At 59.2% G+C, this 22,465-nt stretch overlaps 1 protein-coding gene across 19 annotated transcripts in view; it reads right to left on the minus strand.

Moving 5' to 3' along the window:
* The window catches only part of scrib (scribbled planar cell polarity protein), a 76,280-nt gene extending 54,117 nt beyond the window's left edge, over positions 1–22,163 (minus strand). For 6 of the 19 annotated variants that reach the window (XM_031903593.1, XM_031903603.1, XM_031903597.1 and 3 more), the window contains exons 1-12: positions 21,777–22,161; positions 17,296–17,465; positions 7,190–7,307; positions 6,912–6,990; positions 6,352–6,441; positions 5,433–5,489; positions 4,878–4,941; positions 2,645–2,719; positions 2,315–2,459; positions 1,801–1,919; positions 1,351–1,550; positions 1,074–1,240 (exon numbers count right to left, since the gene is read on the minus strand). In XM_031903593.1, coding sequence (XP_031759453.1) covers positions 1,074–1,240; positions 1,351–1,550; positions 1,801–1,919; positions 2,315–2,459; positions 2,645–2,719; positions 4,878–4,941; positions 5,433–5,489; positions 6,352–6,441; positions 6,912–6,990; positions 7,190–7,307; positions 17,296–17,465; positions 21,777–22,068 — 1,576 coding nt within the window. In that variant the 5' untranslated portion in view covers positions 22,069–22,161. Of the gene's footprint in view, positions 1–1,073; positions 1,241–1,350; positions 1,551–1,800; positions 1,920–2,314; positions 2,460–2,644; positions 2,720–4,877; positions 4,942–5,432; positions 5,490–6,351; positions 6,442–6,911; positions 6,991–7,189; positions 7,308–17,295; positions 17,466–21,776 lie in introns of all 19 variants that reach the window. The other 13 variants (XM_031903598.1, XM_031903602.1, XM_031903596.1 and 10 more) reach the window with 7 other exon arrangements.
* Positions 22,164–22,465: the final 302 nt, after the last annotated feature.

The raw sequence follows: 22,465 nt of genomic DNA on the forward strand, positions 1-22,465 counted from the left end.
CAAGCCTGACTGGCAGGGAAGGAGCAGGGCAGTTACCCAGGCTGGGGGGGGGGGGGGGCTGTACAAGCCTGACTGGCAGGGAAGGAGCAGGGCACTTACCCAGGCTGGGGGGGGGGGGGCTGTACAAGCCTGACTGGCAGGGAAGGAGCAGGGCACTTACCCAGGCTGGGGGGGGGGGGGGCTGCTGTACAAGCCTGACTGGCAGGGAAGGAGCAGGGCACTTACCCAGGCTGGGGGGGGGGGGGCTGAACAAGCCTGACTGGCAGGGAAGGAGCAGGGCACTTTTCCAGGCTAGGGGCGGGGGGGGGGGCTGTACAAGCCTGACTGGCAGGGAAGGAGCAGGGCACTTTTCCAGGCTAGGGGCGGGGGGGGGGGGGCTGTACAAGCCTGACTGGCAGGGAAGGAGCAGGGCACTTACCCAGGCTGGGGGGGGGGGGGGGGGGCTGCTGTACAAGCCTCACTGGCAGGGAAGGAGCAGGGCACTTACCCAGGCTGGGGGGGGGGGCTGCTGTACAAGCCTGACTGGCAGGGAAGGAGCAGGGCACTTACCCAGGCTGGGGGGGGGGCTGCTGTACAAGCCTGACTGGCAGGGAAGGAGCAGGGCACTTACCCAGGCTGGGGGGGGGGGGGGCTGAACAAGCCTGACTGGCAGGGAAGGAGCAGGGCACTTTTCCAGGCTAGGGGCGAGGGGGGGGGGGGGGCTGTACAAGCCTGACTGGCAGGGAAGGAGCAGGGCACTTTTCCAGGCTAGGGGCGGGGGGGGGGGGGCTGAACAAGCCTGACTGGCAGGGAAGGAGCAGGGCACTTACCCAGGCTGGGGGGGGGGGGGCTGCTGTACAAGCCTGACTGGCAGGGAAGGAGCAGGGCACTTTTCCAGGCTAGGGGGCGGGGGGGGGGGGGCTGTACAAGCCTGACTGGCAGGGAAGGAGCAGGGCACTTACCCAGGCTAGGGGCGGGGGGGGGGCTGTACAACCTGACTGGCAGGGAAGGAGCAGGGCACTTTTCCAGGCTAGGGGCGGGGGGGGGGGGGGACTGTACAAGCCTGACTGGCAGGGAAGGAGCAGGGCACTTACCCAGGCTAGGGGAGGGCTGCTGGGGCAGGAGGTAGCACGTTAGCACCTTGGATCCAGTTTTCTCATCATCCTCCGTTTGGAATTTGAGCATAGGCTGGGACTGGTTCTCGGCCAACCACAGAGCTTTCAGGTTAAGGTTGGTCAGGGCAAATGGGAGATTTAACAACCTGAAGAAGAAAATGGAAACAATGGAAAAATCCCCAAATTGTGGGATAAAAGAGCAACAAGCAGAACCTGGCCCAGAAACACTCCAAGCTGCCATGGCCGTGGCCCTTACCTGTTACCCGCCACATCCAGCACGTGCAGCTCGGTGGCGCCGGCGAGTTCGGGGGGCAGAGCGCTGAGCTGGTTATCTCTGAGCGACAAAACATTGAGACTGGCGCAGCCCCCAATTTCACTGGGAAGGGAGAGCAGCCGGTTCCGATCAACATTGAGATTGGTCAGTTTGGTGAGATTCCCCATGGATTTGGGCAGCACCTGGGGGGGGAGCAGCAGAGCAAGGGGTTAAATGCAAGTCACTCCCAAATCTTAATTTCATGGAATATGCCATTCCTCAACTCATGTATCAGCAAGATCTAGAGGCCCCCGCAAAGTGTGCCCCCTCCCCCCCCCCATCACACACAGGGTACGGCCCCTGCAAGGCTTGCACTAACACACCAGCAACAGGCTGGAATGAAGGGGCCCATATAGGCCCATACGCGGGGGCCCATACGCGGGGCCACATTACCGTTAGCAGGTTCTCGGTCAGGATGATCTCACTCAGATTCTCACAGTCGCCAATAGACTCCGTTAACTGTGTCAGACGGTTCTGATCCACCTTGAGGATAGACAGCTGCTTGAGCTGACCTGTAAGAGAGCGCACGAGAGAACACGGGCACATGAATCGGTGAGAGTACAGAGAGAGGCTGTGGGGCAGCAGGGAGTTGGGGAGGGTAGATATGAATGAGGATATGGGGAGGATGGGGCAATACTGGCAGGGGGCTACACATGACTGGCAGTCAGTAATGAGAGGAGACCACCCAGGGGCACAGCTGTATTGCAGTGAGAGGGGCTGCAGGTAATGGGGGGACTGGGACACGGAACTGCGCTAATTCAATAGATCCACGGAAGCCCGACACGCCGGTTCCGGCCCAAGGCCAGTGATTGGGCTCAGAGCAGCCTTTACCCTGGTTGTGCAATAAGCAGAGAGGGGCCACTTGGTGGGAATCCTGCCCCCCTGCCATCTTTAGCCCCCAACTCACCAAGGCTGGAGGGCAGGGAGCTGAGCTGGTTCTGTGAGAGCAGCAGGTCCGTTAGGGACATCAGGCCACTGATCTCTGCCGGCAGCTGCTCCAGCTTGTTCTCCGACACGTCCAGGCACACCAAGCGCCGCAGGTTCCCCAGCTCCTGCCAATCACATCATTAGACAAGAGCCAATCACATCATTAGACAAGAGCCAATCACATCATTAGACAAGAGCCAATCGGATCATTGTGGCCCCGGGGTACCTACTGGAGTACATACTCTCTGTGGCCCTTGAATACCAAGCAGGCAGCAATGACGCCCCCCAAGATGTGTCACCCCCAACTCACCGAGGGTAAGGAAGAGAGCTGGTTCCGGTCCAGCCACAGCTCCCGCAGATTGGGTAGGGCACCCAGTGTGTCAGGCTAGGGAGAGCAGAGAATAAAGGGTTAATCCCCGAGGGGAGAGCATGGCGGCAGAACAAGGAACACAAGGGGGGAACTCACAGACGGGGACATTTTTTCCCAACATTTTCTTGAATTCCCCCCCAAAGTCTTCCTGCAAAGCTAAAGCAATACAGGGGCGCGCCCCCCCCCCCCGGAACTCCCCCAGGCAGGATTAGCACAATGATTGGAATGGACAAGGCAAGGGCATTGCTGGGATACAGAATAGGCCTCTCATTGCCTCTGGCCAGCCAATGGGGCGACGGACAGGCGGACAGACAGGCGGACAGACGGACAGAGAGGCCTGCAGACAGTCAGGCAGACAGAGAGGCCTGCAGACAGTCAGGCAGACAGACAGGCCTGCAGACAGAGACAGACGGACGGAGAGACGGACAGACGAGGCCTACAGACGGACGGAGAGACGGACAGACGGGGCCTACAGACGGACGGAGAGACGGACAGACGAGGCCTACAGACGGACGGAGAGACGGACAGACGAGGCCTACAGACGGACGGAGAGACGGACAGACGAGGCCTACAGACGGACGGAGAGACGGACAGACGAGGCCTACAGACGGACGGACAGACGGACAGACGAGGCCTACAGACGGACGGACAGACGGACAGACAGGCGGACAGACGAGGCCTACAGACGGACGGACAGGCGAGGCCTACAGACGGACGGACAGGCGAGGCCTACAGACGGACGGACAGGCGGACAGACAGGCGGACAGACGAGGCCTACAGACGGACAGGCGGACAGACGAGGCCTACAGACGGACAGGCGGACAGACGAGGCCTACAGACGGACAGGCGGACAGACGAGGCCTACAGACGGACAGGCGGACAGACGAGGCCTACAGACGGACAGGCGAGGCCTACAGACGGACAGGCGGACAGACGAGGCCTACAGGCGGACAGACGAGGCCTACAGGCGGACAGACGAGGCCTACAGGCGGACAGACGAGGCCTACAGACGGACAGGCGGACAGACGAGGCCTACAGGCGGACAGACGAGGCCTACAGACGAGGCCTACAGGCGGACAGACGAGGCCTACAGGCGGACAGACGAGGCCTACAGGCGAGGCCTACAGGCGGACAGACGAGGCCTACAGACGGACAGGCGGACAGACGAGGCCTACAGACGGACAGGCGGACAGGCGAGGCCTACAGACGGACAGGCGGACAGGCGAGGCCTACAGACGGACAGGCGAGGCCTACAGACGGACAGGCGGACAGGCGAGGCCTACAGACGGACAGGCGGACAGGCGAGGCCTACAGACGGACAGGCGGACAGGCGAGGCCTACAGACGGACAGGCGGACAGGCGAGGCCTACAGACGGACAGGCGGACAGGCGAGGCCTACAGACGGACAGGCGGACAGGCGAGGCCTACAGACGGACAGGCGGAGCCTACAGACGGACAGGCGGACAGGCGAGGCCTACAGACGGACAGGCGGACAGGCGAGGCCTACAGACGGACAGGCGAGGCCTACAGACGGACAGGCGGACAGGCGAGGCCTACAGACGGACAGGCGGACAGGCGAGGCCTACAGACGGACAGGCGGACAGGCGAGGCCTACAGACGGACAGGCGGACAGACGAGGCCTACAGGCGGACAGACGAGGCCTACAGGCGGACAGACGAGGCCTACAGGCGGACAGACGAGGCCTACAGGCGGACAGACGAGGCCTACAGGCGGACAGACGAGGCCTACAGGCGGACAGACGAGGCCTACAGGCGGACAGACGAGGCCTACAGGCGGACAGACGAGGCCTACAGGCGGACAGACGAGGCCTACAGGCGGACAGACGAGGCCTACAGGCGGACAGACGAGGCCTACAGGCGGACAGACGAGGCCTACAGGCGGACAGACGAGGCCTACAGGCGGACAGACGAGGCCTACAGGCGGACAGACGAGGCCTACAGGCGGACAGACGAGGCCTACAGGCGGACAGACGAGGCCTACAGGCGGACAGACACGGCCTACAGGCGGACAGACACGGCCTACAGGCGGACAGACACGGCCTACAGGCGGACAGACAAGGCCTACAGACGGATAGACAAGGCCTACAGACGGACAGACAAGGCCTACAGACGGACAGACAAGGCCTACAGACGGACTCCAGCTCTTTCCTTACCAGAACCTGCAGGTCGTTGCTTCCCAGATCCAACTGCTCCAGTTTAACGAGGAATGAGAGGGACCTAGAGAGACAGGCAGGGAAGGAGGAGAAGATTCTGTGAGACAGAGGGGGGTTATGCGGAAGAACGAGGTGCTGGGAACAGTTTACAAAGCCCAAGTCCCCCCAAATCAATGATGGACATGACCCAGCTCCATGTCAGCCAATCCAGCTCTGTGGCACAGGGGGTCCCTCGCATGGATTTATAGCGTGCTGTATCATTAGGGAACCCCCCAGAGACACACCCTGGTCACCAGCAGTCACTGGGGCACTAAAAGTGACATCTGTAGAACCGAGACTGCCGGAACCCAGAACAAACGTATTGTTTGTGTGTGGCACAGGGGGCGGCACAGGGGGCAACGTGAAGCAGCGGCAGGGGGTGGGGGGCAGGGGAAAGGGAATTGGGTAACAGGTACCGAGGGTAGAACAGAAGACAATTGCAGGTGGGTGACAGGACAAATATAAGAAGCGAGGGTGGCAGGGAGTGGCACAGAGAATGGCACTGAGGGCACTCACATGGGCACTGATTTCAGGACGTTTTCCCGTAGTTCCAATGTGACCAAGTTAGATAAACTGCAACACAGGGAGAGCAATGAGTGAGCACTGAGTAGATTCACATACACAAGCCCCCCCCATGCCCACTTACCCCCCCCCACACACACCCCACCCCCAAGCCCATACACCTCCACGCCCCGCCCACCCCCAAGCCCATACACCTCCACGCCCCGCCCACCCCCAAGCCCATACACCTCCACGCCCCGCCCACCCCCAAGCCCATACACCTCCACGCCCCGCCCACCCCAAGCCCATACACCTCCACGCCCCGCCCACCCCCAAGCCAGTACACCTCCACACCCCGCCCACCCCCAAGCCAGTACACCTCCACACCCCACCCACCCCCAAGCCAGTACACCTCCACACCCCACCCACCCCCAAGCCAGTACACCTCCACACCCCACCCACCCCCAAGCCCATAAAGCCCAACACCCCACCCACCCCCAAGCCCATAAAGCCCGACACCCACCCCCAAGCCCATAAAGCCCGACACCCACCCCCAAGCCCATACAGCCCGACACCCACCCCCAAGCCCATACAGCCCGACACCCACCCCCAAGCCCATACACCCCGACACCCACCCCCAAGCCCATACAGCCCGACACCCACCCCCAAGCCCATACAGCCCGACACCCACCCCCAAGCCCATACAGCCCGACACCCACCCCCAAGCCCATACAGCCCGACACCCACCCCCAAGCCCATACAGCCCGACACCCACCCCCAAGCCCATACAGCCCGACACCCACCCCCAAGCCCATACACCCCGACACCCACCCCCAAGCCCATACAGCCCGACACCCACCCCCAAGCCCATACACCCCGACACCCACACAAAAGGAACGGTAGGAAAGCAATAGGTAATATTGGGGGCACTCACTTTCCGATATCGCTGGGCAGGCTCTGCAGGGACACGTCATTGAGGGCAAGGTGTGCCAGGCTCCGGAGCTGGGTGAAGCCATCGGGCAGCCTGAAACACAGGGAAAAGTCAGCAGAATAATTCCCAAAACTTGCAGCCCCCCAGATAGTGGCCGTACCCCACATGGCAGTGCTTTCCCTGCAGCACTTGGGGGGCCTCCCAGACTGCACAGCGGGTCTCACAAAGGGATAACACCACTGTAGTGCCCACCCCCACCTGCCCTTTAGTTACACCACTTGGTGCCATATTTGCCCCAGGGCTCTTTTCCCTCAGAGCCCAACTTACTGCTGCTGCATCTGCAGGTCCTGCCCAACACAAGGGGCCCCCAAAGGGAACAGCTCCAGCTGCACCCCCTGCTCCCTTCCTACTTACACCATGGCCCCAAACACCCCCAGGGGTCACACGGAATGAGGGCAATAATGCACCCCTGCAGTCTAGAATGTGGCCACTAGGCAGCAGCGTTACGTTCATATGGGGGCAATGACTAATGCCCGATAGGGGGGCAGCAGAGCACACATTACCTGGACAGGGGGTTCCCACTGAAATCAGCGATCTCCAGGGATTTGCAGAACTTGATGCTCTCAGGGATCTCGGGGATGTCTGAAACAGGAAACACAGGGAGACATGACTGATGCCCAATTGGTGCCAGGGGGCAAGGGGGTAAGTTACAGAAGGTGGGGGAGAAGAGGATGAGCTACGGGGGCAGGGATGTGGGTGAGATGATGCAGGGGAGACACAGGGGGCAGATAGTGGGAGGGATAGAGTTAATAGGGAGGGGGGAAGCAGTATGGCAGCTCACCATTGCGGGAAATGTCCAGCTCCACCAGTTGCATGAAGTTGGCCACCTCCGGGGGCAGGCGCTGGATCTCATTGTCACTCAGGCCCAGTTTCCTCAAATTGAGAAGGCGAAAGAAAGGCTGGAACCCGGTTGGCACAGACAGGGTGGCACGACATGGGTAGGGACAGAGGAGAGAGAGAAAACATTATTACCCTTACACACTATATGTGCCCCCCCCAGCCCCCTTGGGCACAATGGTAGAGCTACAGAACAGGGTGGGCACTTGGGGGCACAATGGTTAATGCCCTCTCCTTAGTTCCTATAAAGCCTGCAGCCCTCCCTACCGACGGCTCAGGAAGGGTTAATGGCTTGGCACGCGGGCACAAAGGAAGAAGCAGAGACGGCGCCTACAAAGCGCCCATTGTTTGGGTCAAGCTGGCACTGCCCCAATAGCAACTGTGACAGCAGGCAGGGAACTAAAGTATACCTGGGGGGGGGGGGGGCATTACAGTTACCCCGGCACGGCAGGGAAAGGGTTACAGCTGTACTTGCCAGCATGCAGGGCCTGGGGGCAGGGAGGGGTTAAACTGGTTTCCCAGGATTCCCTAGGGAGAGGAATGCAGCTGTGGCCCCAATATATACAGTGCCAGGGGCCCCACAAGGGAGGGATTTACTTGCTGTGCCATTACTGATGCCAATGCCTGGCACATACACCCTACGTGGCACTGCCCCTGCCCACACACACCTTCCCCAAACAGACCAACTGCAAAGCTGTTCCATATTCATATAATAACCGTGCCCAGCGATACCCCTGGGGCACACCTAGTGACACGTGGGAGAGAGAGCAGTGGGTATGGGAGCGGGCACCACAGCGGGCACCTCAGCGCACAGGTGTGAGAGAGTGCAATTAAGGAGCCGGGACTGGCGGAACAGGACGGGCGAGTTCCACCAATGTGGGCAATGGGCAGACTGGCGACTCCCAGCTCAGCAGAGGAGCCCGCCCCAAGCTCCCGGCACTGGCTGGCACTGCAGCTATGCCAACTGGGCAGATGCCCCACAGCTTGGCACAAGTGGGAGAGGTTATGGGCGCCTGTGCCCGGCGCAATGGTACAATCTGTGAGCCAAAAGCCCAACTGGAGACTTTTCCCTTCAACTTCCTCTTCAGCCAAGGGGATGCTGGGAGTTGTAGTCCAGTAAGAGCTGGAGAGACAGGAGTTGCACCTTGTGCCACCCTACGTGCGGGTTAATCCAATCATTGGGCCCCAGGGCCACCCCTTCCCCAAGCCAGGCAGTCTCATCCCAAACAGAAGGACAGCCATCTTTTTCCCAGCAGCCCCCTCTCTCACACATCCTACAAGCAAGATGGCACACAGTGGGGCAGGGGTGGGAGGGGCAGACAGCGGGCAGTGGCAGGGGTGGGAGGGGCAGACAGTGGGCAGTGCCAAGGGTGGGAGAGGCAGACAGCAGGCAGTGGCAGGGGTGGGAGGGGCAGGCAGTGGCAGGGGTGGGAGGGGCAGACAGCGGGCAGTGCCAGGGGTGGGAGAGGCAGACAGCAGGCAGTGCCAGGGGTGGGAGGGGCAGACAGCGGGCAGTGCCAGGGGTGGGAGGGGCAGACAGCGGGCAGTGCCAGGGGTGGGAGGGGCAGACAGCGGGCAGTGGCAGGGGTGGGAGGGGCAGACAGCGGGCAGTGGCAGGGGTGGGAGGGGCAGACAGCGGGCAGTGGCAGGGGTGGGAGGGGCAGACAGCGGGCAGTGCCAAGGGTGGGAGAGGCAGACAGTAGGCAGTGGCAGGGGTGGGAGGGGCAGACAGCGGGCAGTGCCAGGGGTGGGAGAGGCAGACAGCAGGCAGTGCCAGGGGTGGGAGAGGCAGACAGCGGGCAGTGGCAGGAGGGGCAGACAGCGGGCAGTGCCAAGGGTGGGAGAGGCAGACAGCAGGCAGTGCCAGGGGTGGGAGGGGCAGACAGCGGGCAGTGCCAAGGGTGGGAGAGGCAGACAGCGGGCAGTGCCAGGGGTGGGAGAGGCAGACAGCGGGCAGTGCCAGGGGTGAGAGGGGCAGACAGCAGGCAGTGCCAGGGGTGGGAGGGGCAGACAGCGGGCAGTGCCAGGGGTGGGAGAGGCAGACAGCGGGCAGTGCCAGGGGTGGGAGGGGCAGACAGCGGGCAGTGCCAAGGGTGGGAGAGGCAGACAGCGGGCAGTGCCAGGGGTGGGAGGGGCAGACAGCGGGCAGTGCCAGGGGTGGGAGGGGCAGACAGCGAGGCCGGAAGCGCACAATGGCTCGGAATGACTCCGCACTTCCTGCTATTGTGATTCCCTCTCAGGCACAGGGGCCGGAATGTGCCGGAACATTCCATGTATGTGAATACGGGGCCCTCCTGCCCCCCCCCCCCACACACGAGCTAGAGGTGCACGTAGGGATCCCAGCAGCTCAAACTGCTGCACCAATCAGATCTCTCTCTCACAGCTCCACCTATGGGCAGGGAACAGCCCCTACACATATTCTGCCCAGGGCACTACCCACGTGTGGGTACAACAGTAATGAGTATCTATGAGTCCGACTGGGGAGAGAGACTGCCTGCCTGCCGGGGCTGCTGGGATATGTAGTACCAATGCTAGCTCCGCCCCTGCCGGGCACACAGAGGGCACCGGGCATATTTATTACTATCAGCGGATTTCTGCCCAGCTCACTAGCCCTGGGGCAACTGGGAAATGTGAGCGGGTCGGGCTCCTGTGCCAGGGCAGGTTCCCAGGGTGCTGCTGGGAAGGGCAGATTCTTGTGGTTTCTGTGCCACTCAGGGTGTGTAAGTGGGCAGTGCCCCCCAGCATCCGGCTTGTGATTCACTGGCAACCTCTGCCCTCCTGTGTGGGTGATAAAGGCAACCGTGTAGCGCCAGGGCAGCCGGGCATTCTATCCCTGAGGGGTGCCCCTACACATGCCAGCTAAACAGGGCTGATAGAGGGGTGCCCCTATATATGCCAGCCAAACAGGGCTGATAGAGGGGTGCCCCTATACATGCCAGCCAAACAGGGCTGATAGAGGGGTGCCCCTATACATGCCAGCCAAACAGGGCTGATAGAGGGGTGCCCCTATACATGCCAGCCAAAAGGGGCTGATAGAGGGGTGCCCCTATACATGCCAGCCAAAAGGGGCTGATAGAGGGGTGCCCCTATACATGCCAGCCACACAGGGCTGATAGGGGGGTATTACCCTGACTGTGAGGTTGGCACATACAGCTCATTAGTGCCCAGACAGTGCCAGGGAGCCCCTCAGGGTTGGCATGCTGCAATGCAAGGGATCAGCCCAATGCCAGTAGGCTGCGCCCAGCTCACTGCCCCCCTGTAACCCTTGCTGCCCCACACACGTCCCTCACATTCCTCACTGGGGGGGGGGGGATTCCTCTCTCTCCGGCTCCTCCAGACTTGCCCCAAGGAATTCCCCCCCCCCCCCCCAGGAAAGGTCTGTCCCTGGTAATTCCACAGGGAATCGATAGGAAACCCACACTTTAACCATTCCATTCCCAGGCAGTAATGTGCTTGTACCTCCCCCATCCCAGAGACAGGGTGCCCCCCATAGTGCTAGAACTGCCCCCCTTCCCAGAGACAGGGTGCCCCCAATAGTGCTAGAACTGCCCCCCATCCCAGAGACAGGGTGCCCCCAATAGTGCTAGAACTGCCCCCCATCCCAGAGACAGGGTGCCCCCAATAGTGCTAGAACTGCCCCCCATCCCAGAGACAGGGTGCCCCCAATAGTGCTAGAACTGCCCCCCATCCCAGAGACAGGGTGCCCCCCATAGTGCTAGAACTGCCCCCCATCCCAGAGACAGGGTGCCCCCAATAGTGCTAGAACTGCCCCCCATCCCAGACAGGACAGGGTGCCCCCCATAGTGCTAGAACTGCCCCCCATCCCAGACAGGACAGGGTGCCCCCCATAGTGCTAGAACTGCCCCCCATCCCAGACAGGACAGGGTGCCCCCCATAGTGCTAGAACTGCCCCCCCATCCCAGAGACAGGGTGCCCCCCATAGTGCTAGAACTGCCCCCCATGCCAGAGACAGGGTGCCCCCAATAGTGCTAGAACTGCCCCCATACCAGAGACAGGGTGCCCCCAATAGTGCTAGAACTGCCCCCCATGCCAGAGACAGGGTGCCCCCAATAGTGCTAGAACTGGCCCCATGCCAGAGACAGGGTGCCCCCATAGTGCTAGAACTGCCCCCCATGCCAGAGACAGGGTGCCCCCATATTGCTAGAACTGCCCCCCATCCCAGAGACAGGGTGCCCCCATAGTGCTAGAACTGCCCCCCCATGCCAGAGACAGGGTGCCCCCATAGTGCTAGAACTGCCCCCCATCCCAGAGACAGGGTGCCCCCAATAGTGCTAGAACTGCCCCCCATCCCAGAGACAGGGTGCCCCCAATAGTGCTAGAACTGCCCCCCATCCCAGACAGGACAGGGTGCCCCCCATAGTGCTAGAACTGCCCCCCATCCCAGACAGGACAGGGTGCCCCCCATAGTGCTAGAACTGCCCCCCCATCCCAGAGACAGGGTGCCCCCCATAGTGCTAGAACTGCCCCCCATCCCAGACAGGACAGGGTGCCCCCCATAGTGCTAGAACTGCCCCCCATCCCAGACAGGACAGGGTGCCCCCCATAGTGCTAGAACTGCCCCCCATCCCAGAGACAGGGTGCCCCCAATAGTGCTAGAACTGCCCCCCATCCCAGAGACAGGGTGCCCCCAATAGTGCTAGAACTGCCCCCCATCCCAGAGACAGGGTGCCCCCAATAGTGCTAGAACTGCCCCCCATCCCAGACAGGACAGGGTGCCCCCCATAGTGCTAGAACTGCCCCCCATCCCAGACAGGACAGGGTGCCCCCCATAGTGCTAGAACTGCCCCCCCATCCCAGAGACAGGGTGCCCCCCATAGTGCTAGAACTGCCCCCCATCCCAGACAGGACAGGGTGCCCCCCATAGTGCTAGAACTGCCCCCCATCCCAGACAGGACAGGGTGCCCCCCATAGTGCTAGAACTGCCCCCCATCCCAGACAGGACAGGGTGCCCCCCATAGTGCTAGAACTGCCCCCCCATCCCAGAGACAGGGTGCCCCCATAGTGCTAGAACTGCCCCCCATGCCAGAGACAGGGTGCCCCCATAGTGCTAGAACTGCCCCCCATGCCAGAGACAGGGTGCCCCCATAGTGCTAGAACTGCCCCCCATGCCAGAGACAGGGTGCCCCCATAGTGCTAGAACTGCCCTCCATGCCAGAGACAGGGTGCCCCCATAGTGCTAGAACTGCCTCCCATCCCAGAGACAGGGTGCCCCCATAGTGCTAGAACTGCCCCCCATCCCAGAGACAGGGTGCCCCCAATAGTGCTAGAACTGCCCCCCATGCCAGAGACAGGGTGCCCCCATAGTGCTAGAACTGCCCCCCATCCCAGAGACAGGGTGCCCCCAATAGTGCTAGAACTGCCCCCCATCCCAGAGACAGGGTGCCCCCAATAGTGCTAGAACTGCCCCCCATCCCAGACAGGACAGGGTGCCCCCCATAGTGCTAGAACTGCCCCCCATCCCAGACAGGACAGGGTGCCCCCCATAGTGCTAGAACTGCCCCCCCATCCCAGAGACAGGGTGCCCCCAATAGTGCTAGAACTGCCCCCCATCCCAGACAGGACAGGGTGCCCCCCATAGTGCTAGAACTGCCCCCCATCCCAGACAGGACAGGGTGCCCCCCATAGTGCTAGAACTGCCCCCCATCCCAGACAGGACAGGGTGCCCCCCATAGTGCTAGAACTGCCCCCCATCCCAGAGACAGGGTGCCCCCAATAGTGCTAGAACTGCCCCCCATCCCAGAGACAGGGTGCCCCCAATAGTGCTAGAACTGCCCCCCATCCCAGAGACAGGGTGCCCCCAATAGTGCTAGAACTGCCCCCCATCCCAGACAGGACAGGGTGCCCCCCATAGTGCTAGAACTGCCCCCCATCCCAGACAGGACAGGGTGCCCCCCATAGTGCTAGAACTGCCCCCCCATCCCAGAGACAGGGTGCCCCCCATAGTGCTAGAACTGCCCCCCATCCCAGACAGGACAGGGTGCCCCCCATAGTGCTAGAACTGCCCCCCATCCCAGACAGGACAGGGTGCCCCCCATAGTGCTAGAACTGCCCCCCATCCCAGACAGGACAGGGTGCCCCCCATAGTGCTAGAACTGCCCCCCCATCCCAGAGACAGGGTGCCCCCATAGTGCTAGAACTGCCCCCCATGCCAGAGACAGGGTGCCCCCATAGTGCTAGAACTGCCCCCCATGCCAGAGACAGGGTGCCCCCATAGTGCTAGAACTGCCCCCCATGCCAGAGACAGGGTGCCCCCATAGTGCTAGAACTGCCCTCCATGCCAGAGACAGGGTGCCCCCATAGTGCTAGAACTGCCCCCCATGCCAGAGACAGGGTGCCCCCCATAGTGTAGAACTGCCCCCCATGCCAGAGACAGGGTGCCCCCATAGTGTAGAACTGCCCCCCATGCCAGAGACAGGGTGCCCCCATAGTGTAGAACTGCCCCCCATGCCAGAGACAGGGTGCCCCCATAGTGTAGAACTGCCCCCATGCCAGAGACAGGGTGCCCCCATAGTGCTAGAACTGCCCCCCATGCCAGAGACAGGGTGCCCCCATAGTGCTAGAACTGCCCCCATGCCAGAGACAGGGTGCCCCCATAGTGCTAGAACTGCCCCCCATGCCAGAGACAGGGTGCCCCCATAGTGTAGAACTGCCCCCCATGCCAGAGACAGGGTGCCCCCATAGTGCTAGAACTGCCCCCCATGCCAGAGACAGGGTGCCCCCCATAGTGCTAGAACTGCCCCCCATGCCAGAGACAGGGTGCCCCCAATAGTGCTAGAACTGCCCCCCATGCCAGAGACAGGGTGCCCCCAATAGTGCTAGAACTGCGCCCCAATTTAAACTCTTACCCCCACACTATGGGCCCTTGTCGCTGCTCCCCCCCAGGGGTGTCACTAGGGGCACATAACGACAGAGATGGGGGGCACAGCACTGATAAAGGCAAAGCAAACCCTCACAGGGATTATGAGGGACCAATGAGAGTAGAGCACTCACTGTGCTGCAGTCCCGCCCCCCGACTGGGCCCAGTAATCTCTGAACAAAGGGGCCGGTGGGTCCAGCATTTCCCTTTCCCCTGGGGGGGGCGCCGGGAGTAAAGTGATTGTACAAACAGCTAGGGGGCCCCTACTACCTGCCCTCCGGCCCCACACAGGTGCCCCATTCAAAGGGGGGGCCTGGGGGGGCCACCAAGGATAAACCCCCACTTGCTCAGCTGTGGGGGGGGGGGGGGGGTGTAGAGATGAATAATACATAGGGGATTCCTTACATCTCAGGAAACTTTCTTCTGCGGGGGGGGCTGCCCTTTTATTGGACAATGAGGGTCCCACAATACAGACACGGGGGGGGGCTGGGGGGGCTCATTCATATGATAAACAGCATGAGAATAATGGTGAGCGGAGCGCGGGCTGCACTCTATACACACGGACCCCCGGCAGCCGCTACTGGTACCAACTACTATTATTACTAGAACCTCAGCCATGTTGGACTACAACTCCCACAATCCTATTCTGAACTTCTGAATCTACACCAAACGGCCACCCCCAGGCAAGAGCAGCAAGTGCTATATCCAACTGTAACTCCCAGCAGCCTCTGTACGGGGGCGGGGCTTATTAAGCAACAAGCACAACAGAGATCTGCCCCGCAGAGCTTACAATCTATAATGGGAACGCAGAGTATGTAGTGCTGCCTATTAGCAGGGGTGCAATAACAGAGATGATACAATATGGGGGGGGCACAGCAGCAAGAAATGGGACATTGTGACTAGGCCACAGGGGCTAACACTCTACTGTCCCACACAGACAGGCGGATTCCAGCAGTAGGGGGAGGGGTAATTAGTGAGTCCGGCTCCCATGTGACCCCCCCCCCCCCAAAGGAACAGCGAAGTGCCAAAGAGCCGGATTGTTTAAAACGAAGGGTTAATGGGGAAAGCTGCCGGAATGGGAGCAGGTAATTAGCAGGCGGATCTCCCAAACTGCCAGCCTGGGGGGCCCCTACCCACCGCCCAGAAACTGCACCCACCGCTCCCCGCGCCGGGGCAACTTCCACCCACCGCTTCCCAGAGGCCGGGCCCAACCTACCCACCGACCGACGGGCCCAACCTACCCACCGACCGACGGGCCCAACCAACCTACCCACCGACCGACGGGCCCAACCAACCTACCCACCGACCGACGGGCCCAACCAACCTACCCACCGACCGACCGACGGGCCCAACCAACCTACCCACCGACCGACCGACGGGCCCAACCAACCTACCCACCGACCGACCGACGGGCCCAACCAACCTACCCACCGACCGACCGACCGACGGGCCCAACCAACCTACCCACCGACCGACCGACGGGCCCAACCAACCTACCCACCGACCGACCGACGGGCCCAACCAACCTACCGACCGACGGGCCCAACCAACCTACCCACCGACCGACCGACGGGCCCAACCAACCTACCGACCGACGGGCCCAACCAACCTACCCACCGACCGACGGGCCCAACCAACCTACCCACCGACGGGCCCAACCAACCTACCGACCGACGGGCCCAACCAACCTACCGACCGACGGGCCCAACCAACCTACCCACCGACGGGCCCAACCAACCTACCCACCGACCGACCGACGGGCCCAACCAACCTACCCACCGACCGACCGACGGGCCCAACCAACCTACCCACCGACCGACCGACGGGCCCAACCAACCTACCACCGACCGACCGACGGGCCCAACCAACCTACCCACCGACCGACCGACGGGCCCAACCAACCTACCCACCGACCGACGGGCCCAACCAACCTACCCACCGACCGACGGGCCCAACCAACCTACCCACCGACCGACCGACGGGCCCAACCAACCTACCCACCGACCGACGGGCCCAACCAACCTACCCACCGACGACCGACGGGCCCAACCAACCTACCCACCGACGGGCCCAACCAACCTACCCACCGACCGACGGGCCCAACCAACCTACCCACCGACCGACCGACGGGCCCAACCAACCTACCCACCGACCGACCGACGGCCCCAACCAACCTACCCACCGACGGGCCCAACCAACCTACCCACCGACGGGCCCAACCAACCTACCCACCGACCGACCGACGGGCCCAACCAACCTACCCACCGACGGGCCCAACCAACCTACCCACCGACGGGCCCAACCAACCTACCCACCGACCGACAGACGGGCCCAACCAACCTACCCACCGACCGACCGACGGGCCCAACCAACCAACCTACCGACCGACCGACGGGCCCAACCAACCTACCCACCGACCGACGGGCCCAACCAACCTACCCACCGACCGACGGGCCCAACCTACCCACCGACCGACGGGCCCAACCAACCTACCCACGACCGACGGGCCCAACCAACCTACCCACCGACCGACGGGCCCAACCTACCCACCGACCGACGGGCCCAACCAACCTACCCACCGACCGACGGGCCCAACCAACCTACCCACGGGCCCAGCCTATCCACCGACCCACGGGCCCAGCCTACCCACGTTGCCACCTACCCACGGGCCCAACCTACCCACCGACCCACGGGCCCAGCCTACCCACGTTGCCACCTACCCACGGGCCCAACACAAACACTGAAGTGGCTCCTCGGGCACAGGTATCACTCACAGGGTGGCACTTCTGTCCCCATACCCGGGCATCCAGCTAAGGAAATGTACCCCACATGGCACAGCTATCCCATAGTTATATCAAGCCTGGCAGCAATGCCATCCTGTTGCTAGGGCAGCCGTTGCTACATGCAACTCCCAGCACTGCTGTTCCTACACAGGGGCCTCTGCCGGCCAATGCTTCAACTTGCCATGCAAAGACTTAGCTGGTTGCCAAGAGCAGTGAGCATAGCAACTTGCCATGGCAAATAGTTCAGAGAGAGTCTCAGCAGGGTAAGGCCCAAGGCCAGTAAAGGGCCTGAGGGTAAAAACTCTGAGCTGTTGGTAGTGCCCATTGCCCTGGCACAGAGCTGGGCATAAGAACATGGCACCCCCCCCCCCCCAGCAGCGCCAGTCTCACCTTGGGCAGCTCACGCAGCTGGTTGGCATCCAATAGCAGCTCCTCCAGGCTGCGACTGTAGCGATAAATCTCCTCGGGCACCGCCTGCAGCGAGCAATGGCGCTTATCCACCGACTCCACATGGCGATTGCAGCGCCACAGGGGGATGCACTTCAGCATGGCGGGGGCAACTGTGGGGCAGGAGGGCAAACACGTTAACTGGGCCACTGCACGGGGCAATTAGCAAGTGTTACATGGGAGGGGCAGAGGCAGATTGATGGGGGAGCCCAAGGCTGTTACACAGGGGCAGTTACAGGGGTATCAGGGCATTGCCACAGAATGATGGACTGGGGGCACATAGGAACGGGGGGGAGGGGGGGGGGTTACAGGTTAGAAAGAGAGATGGTAGGGTTAGTGCTGGGGCTGGGGTATTTAGAAACTAAATACCCCAGCCCCAGATATTTCCCACACTTAGTTCCTAAATACCCCCTTCACTTTCTAAATACCCCAGCCAGAGATATTTCCCACAATCAGTTCCTAAATACCCCTTTTACTTTCTAAATACCCCAGCCCCAGATATTTCCCACAATCAGTTCCTAAATACCCCCTTCACTTTCTAAATACCCCAGCCCCAGATATTTCCCACACTTAGTTCCTAAATACCCCCTTCACTTTCTAAATACCCCAGCCAGAGATATTTCCCACAATCAGTTCCTAAATACCCCTTTTACTTTCTAAATACCCCAGCCAGAGATATTTCCCACAATCAGTTCCTAAATACCCCCTTCACTTTCTAAATACCCCAGCCAGAGATATTTCCCACAATCAGTTCCTAAATACCCCTTTTACTTTCTAAATACCCCAGCCCCAGATATTTCCCACAATCAGTTCCTAAATACCCCCTTCACTTTCTAAATACCCCAGCCCCAGATATTTCCCACAATCAGTTCCTAAATACCCCCTTCACTTTCTAAATACCCCAGCCCCAGATATTTCCCACACTTAGTTCCTAAATACCCCCTTCACTTTCTAAATACCCCAGCCAGAGATATTTCCCACAATCAGTTCCTAAATACCCCTTTTACTTTCTAAATACCCCAGCCCCAGATATTTCCCACAATCAGTTCCTAAATACCCCCTTCACTTTCTAAATACCCCAGCCCCAGATATTTCCCACACTTAGTTCCTAAATACCCCCTTCACTTTCTAAATACCCCAGCCCCAGATATTTCCCACAATCAGTTCCTAAATACCCCTTTTACTTTCTAAATACCCCAGCCAGAGATATTTCCCACAATCAGTTCCTAAATACCCCCTTCACTTTCTAAATACCCCAGCCAGAGATATTTCCCACAATCAGTTCCTAAATACCCCTCTCACTTCCTAAATACCCCAGCCAGAGATATTTCCCACAATCAGTTCCTAAATACCCCTCTCACTTCCTAAATACCCCAGCCAGAGATATTTCCCACAATCAGTTCCTAAATACCCCTCTCACATTCTGTGAGAAATACCTGGGGCTGGGGTATTTAGAAAGTGAGAGGGGTATTTAGGAACTAAGTGTGGGAAATATCTGGGGCTGGGGTATTTAGGAAAAGAGGGGTATTTATGAACTGATTGTAGAAATCCAAAAAATAGGAAAGAAGCTTCAGCAGGTTTACTGCAAAACATTTATTGTGGGGAGTAGCAGTTAGTAGCGGTTAGTAGCGGTTAGTAGCAGTTAGTAGCAGTTAGTAGCGGTTAGTAGCGGTTAGTAGCGGTTAGTAGCGGTTAGTAGCAGTTAGTAGCAGTTAGTAGCAGTTAGTAGCAGTTAGTAGCAGTTAGTAGCAGTTAGTAGCAGTTAGTAGCAGTTAGTAGCAGTTAGTAGCAGTTAGTAGCGGTTAGTAGCGGTTACCCCTCCCCACAATAAATGTTTTGCACCAAACCTGCTGAAGCTTTTTTCCTATTTTTTGGATTTCTACAACTTTATTTGGTTGCAGCTCAGAGCGACAACTGGGAACTAAAGCTTTTATTGTAAGTATTTTATATAATGTTCCCCAATCATTCTTTATTTTAGGAACTGATTGTGGGAAATATCTGGGGCTGGGGTATTTAGGAAAAGAGGGGTATTTAGGAAAAGAGTGAGGGGACTACCTGGGGCTGGGGTATTTAGGAAGTGAGAGGGGCATTTAGGAAAAGAGGGGTAATTATTAGCAGAGGGCTGGGGTATTTAGGGAGAGAGGGGTAATTATTAGCAGGGGGCTGGGGTATTTAGGGAGAGAGGGGTAATTATTAGCAGGGGGCTGGGGTATTTAAGGAGAGAGGGGTAATTATTAGCAGGGGGCTGGGTATTTAGGGAGAGAGGGGTAATTATTAGCAGGGGGCTGGGGTATTTAGGGAGAGAGGGGTAATTATTAGCAGGGGCTGGGGTATTTAGGGGAGAGAGGGGTAATTATTAGCAGGGGGCTGGGGTATTTAGGGAGAGAGGGGTAATTATTAGCAGGGGGCTGGGTATTTAGGGAGGAGGGGTAATTATTAGCAGGGGCTGGGGTATTTAGGGAGAGGGGTAATTATTAGCAGGGGGCTGGGGTATTTAGGGAGAGAGGGGTAATTATTAGCAGGGGGCTGGGGTATTTAGGGAGAGAGGGTAATTATTAGCAGGGGCTGGGGTATTTAGGGAGAGAGGGGTAATTATTAGCAGGGGGCTGGGGTATTTAGGGAGAGAGGGGTAATTATTAGCAGGGGGCTGGGGTATTTAGGGAGAGAGGGGTAATTATTAGCAGGGGGCTGGGGTATTTAGGGAGAGAGGGGTAATTATTAGCAGGGGGCTGGGGTATTTAGGGAGAGAGGGGTAATTATTAGCAGGGGGCTGGGGTATTTAGGGAGAGAGGGGTAATTATTAGGCAGGGGGCTGGGGTATTTAGGGAGAGAGGGGTAATTATTAGCAGGGGGCTGGGGTATTTAGGGAGAGAGGGGTAATTATTAGCAGGGGGCTGGGGTATTTAGGGAGAGAGGGGTAATTATTAGCAGGGGGCTGGGGTATTTAGGGAGAGAGGGGTAATTATTAGCAGGGGGCTGGGGTATTTAGGGAGAGAGGGTAATTATTAGCAGGGGGCTGGGGTATTTAGGGAGAGAGGGGTAATTATTAGCAGGGGGCTGGGTATTTAGGGAGAGAGGGGTAATTATTAGCAGGGGGCTGGGGTATTTAGGGAGAGAGGGGTAATTATTAGCAGGGGGCTGGGGTATTTAGGGAGAGAGGGGTAATTATTAGCAGGGGGCTGGGGTATTTAGGGAGAGAGGGGTAATTATTAGCAGGGACTGGGGTATTTAGGGAGAGAGGGTAATTATTAGCAGGGGGCTGGGTATTTAGGGAGAGAGGGGTAATTATTAGCAGGGGCTGGGGTATTTAGGGAGAGAGGGGTAATTATTAGCAGGGGGCTGGGGTATTTAGGGAGAGAGGGGTAATTATTAGCAGGGGGCTGGGGTATTTAGGGAGAGAGGGGTAATTATTAGCAGGGGGCTGGGGTATTTAGGGAGAGAGGGGTAATTATTAGCAGGGGGCTGGGTATTTAGGGAGAGAGGGGTAATTATTAGCAGGGGGCTGGGTATTTAGGGAGAGAGGGGTAATTATTAGCAGGGGGCTGGGTATTTAGGGAGAGAGGGGTAATTATTAGCAGGGGGCTGGGGTATTTAGGGAGAGAGGGGTAATTATTAGCAGGGGGCTGGGGTATTTAGGGAGAGAGGGGTAATTATTAGCAGGGGGCTGGGTATTTAGGGAGAGAGGGGTAATTATTAGCAGGGGGCTGGGGTATTTAGGGAGAGAGGGTAATTATTAGCAGGGGGCTGGGGTATTTAGGGAGAGAGGGTAATTATTAGCAGGGGGCTGGGGTATTTAGGGAGAGAGGGGTAATTATTAGCAGGGGGCTGGGTATTTAGGGAGAGAGGGGTAATTATTAGCAGGGGGCTGGGGTATTTAGGGAGAGAGGGGTAATTATTAGCAGGGGGCTGGGGTATTTAGGGAGAGAGGGGTAATTATTTAGCAGGGGGCTGGGGTATTTAGGGAGAGAGGGGTAATTATTAGCAGGGGGCTGGGGTATTTAGGGAGAGAGGGGTAATTATTAGCAGGGGGCTGGGGTATTTAGGGAGAGAGGGGTAATTATTAGCAGGGGGCTGGGGTATTTTAGGGAGAGAGGGGTAATTATTAGCAGGGGGCTGGGGTATTTAGGGAGAGAGGGGTAATTATTAGCAGGGGGCTGGGGTATTTAGGGAGAGAGGGGTAATTATTAGCAGGGGGCTGGGGTATTTAGGGAGAGAGGGGTAATTATTAGCAGGGGGCTGGGGTATTTAGGGAGAGAGGGGTAATTATTAGCAGGGGGCTGGGGTATTTAGGGAGAGAGGGGTAATTATTAGCAGGGGGCTGGGGTATTTAGGGAGAGAGGGGTAATTATTAGCAGGGGGTGAGACTGGGGATGAGACTGAGCAGTTCGGGGCGGAGGAGGTTTAGGAGGAGATTCCGCTCTTACTCGGGAGTTTCCTGGTACCGAGGGGCCACAGCCCGAAACAGCGCCCCTCCCGCCGCCAGTCTCTCCGGGCTCCTCTCCGGGTCCCTCTCCGGGTTCCCCACACAAGTTCCGCTCCCGGGCGTCTCTCTCCCGCTCTCACCGCCTCACAACACTCACAAGCTCCCAGCCCGCAGGACGCGACAGGCGCAGGCTCTAGCTCGGCCTGAACCGCTGCATGCCGGGAAAGCGGGTCCAATCGACAACAGACACAAAACACAAAAGCAGAGACAAAACTACATATCCCAGAATGCATCACGCCAGAGCAGCGGAACCCTGGGAATGAGAGTCGTACGTGACTGAAACATAAAAGGGGCAAGAGAGGGCGGAACTACGCTTCCCAGAATGCATCGCTCCAAAGTATCGGGTCCCTGGGAATGTGGGTGGTACGTTCCTAGTTCTTAGCAAGTGCACCTTGGCCAAGCAGGATATAGCGATCACAGGGTGGGCCAAGGCTGGAGGAGGATCCCAGGGGGCGTTACAGCAAAGGGAGCTGGGAAAGCGAGTCCTACTGGGGGGAAACAGAGAGCAGGCAGGGGATGGCAGAACTACACGTCCCAGAATGCCTTGCTTCTGAACTCTGCGACTCTGGATAAGTAAGTCTGAGATATGGGTAAGACAAGAGTTGGGATACGGAACTACAACTCCCACAA

The sequence above is a fragment of the Xenopus tropicalis genome, chromosome 6, assembly GCF_000004195.4.
Source record: "Xenopus tropicalis strain Nigerian chromosome 6, UCB_Xtro_10.0, whole genome shotgun sequence".
In the NCBI taxonomy this organism is placed as follows: domain Eukaryota; kingdom Metazoa; phylum Chordata; class Amphibia; order Anura; family Pipidae; genus Xenopus; species Xenopus tropicalis.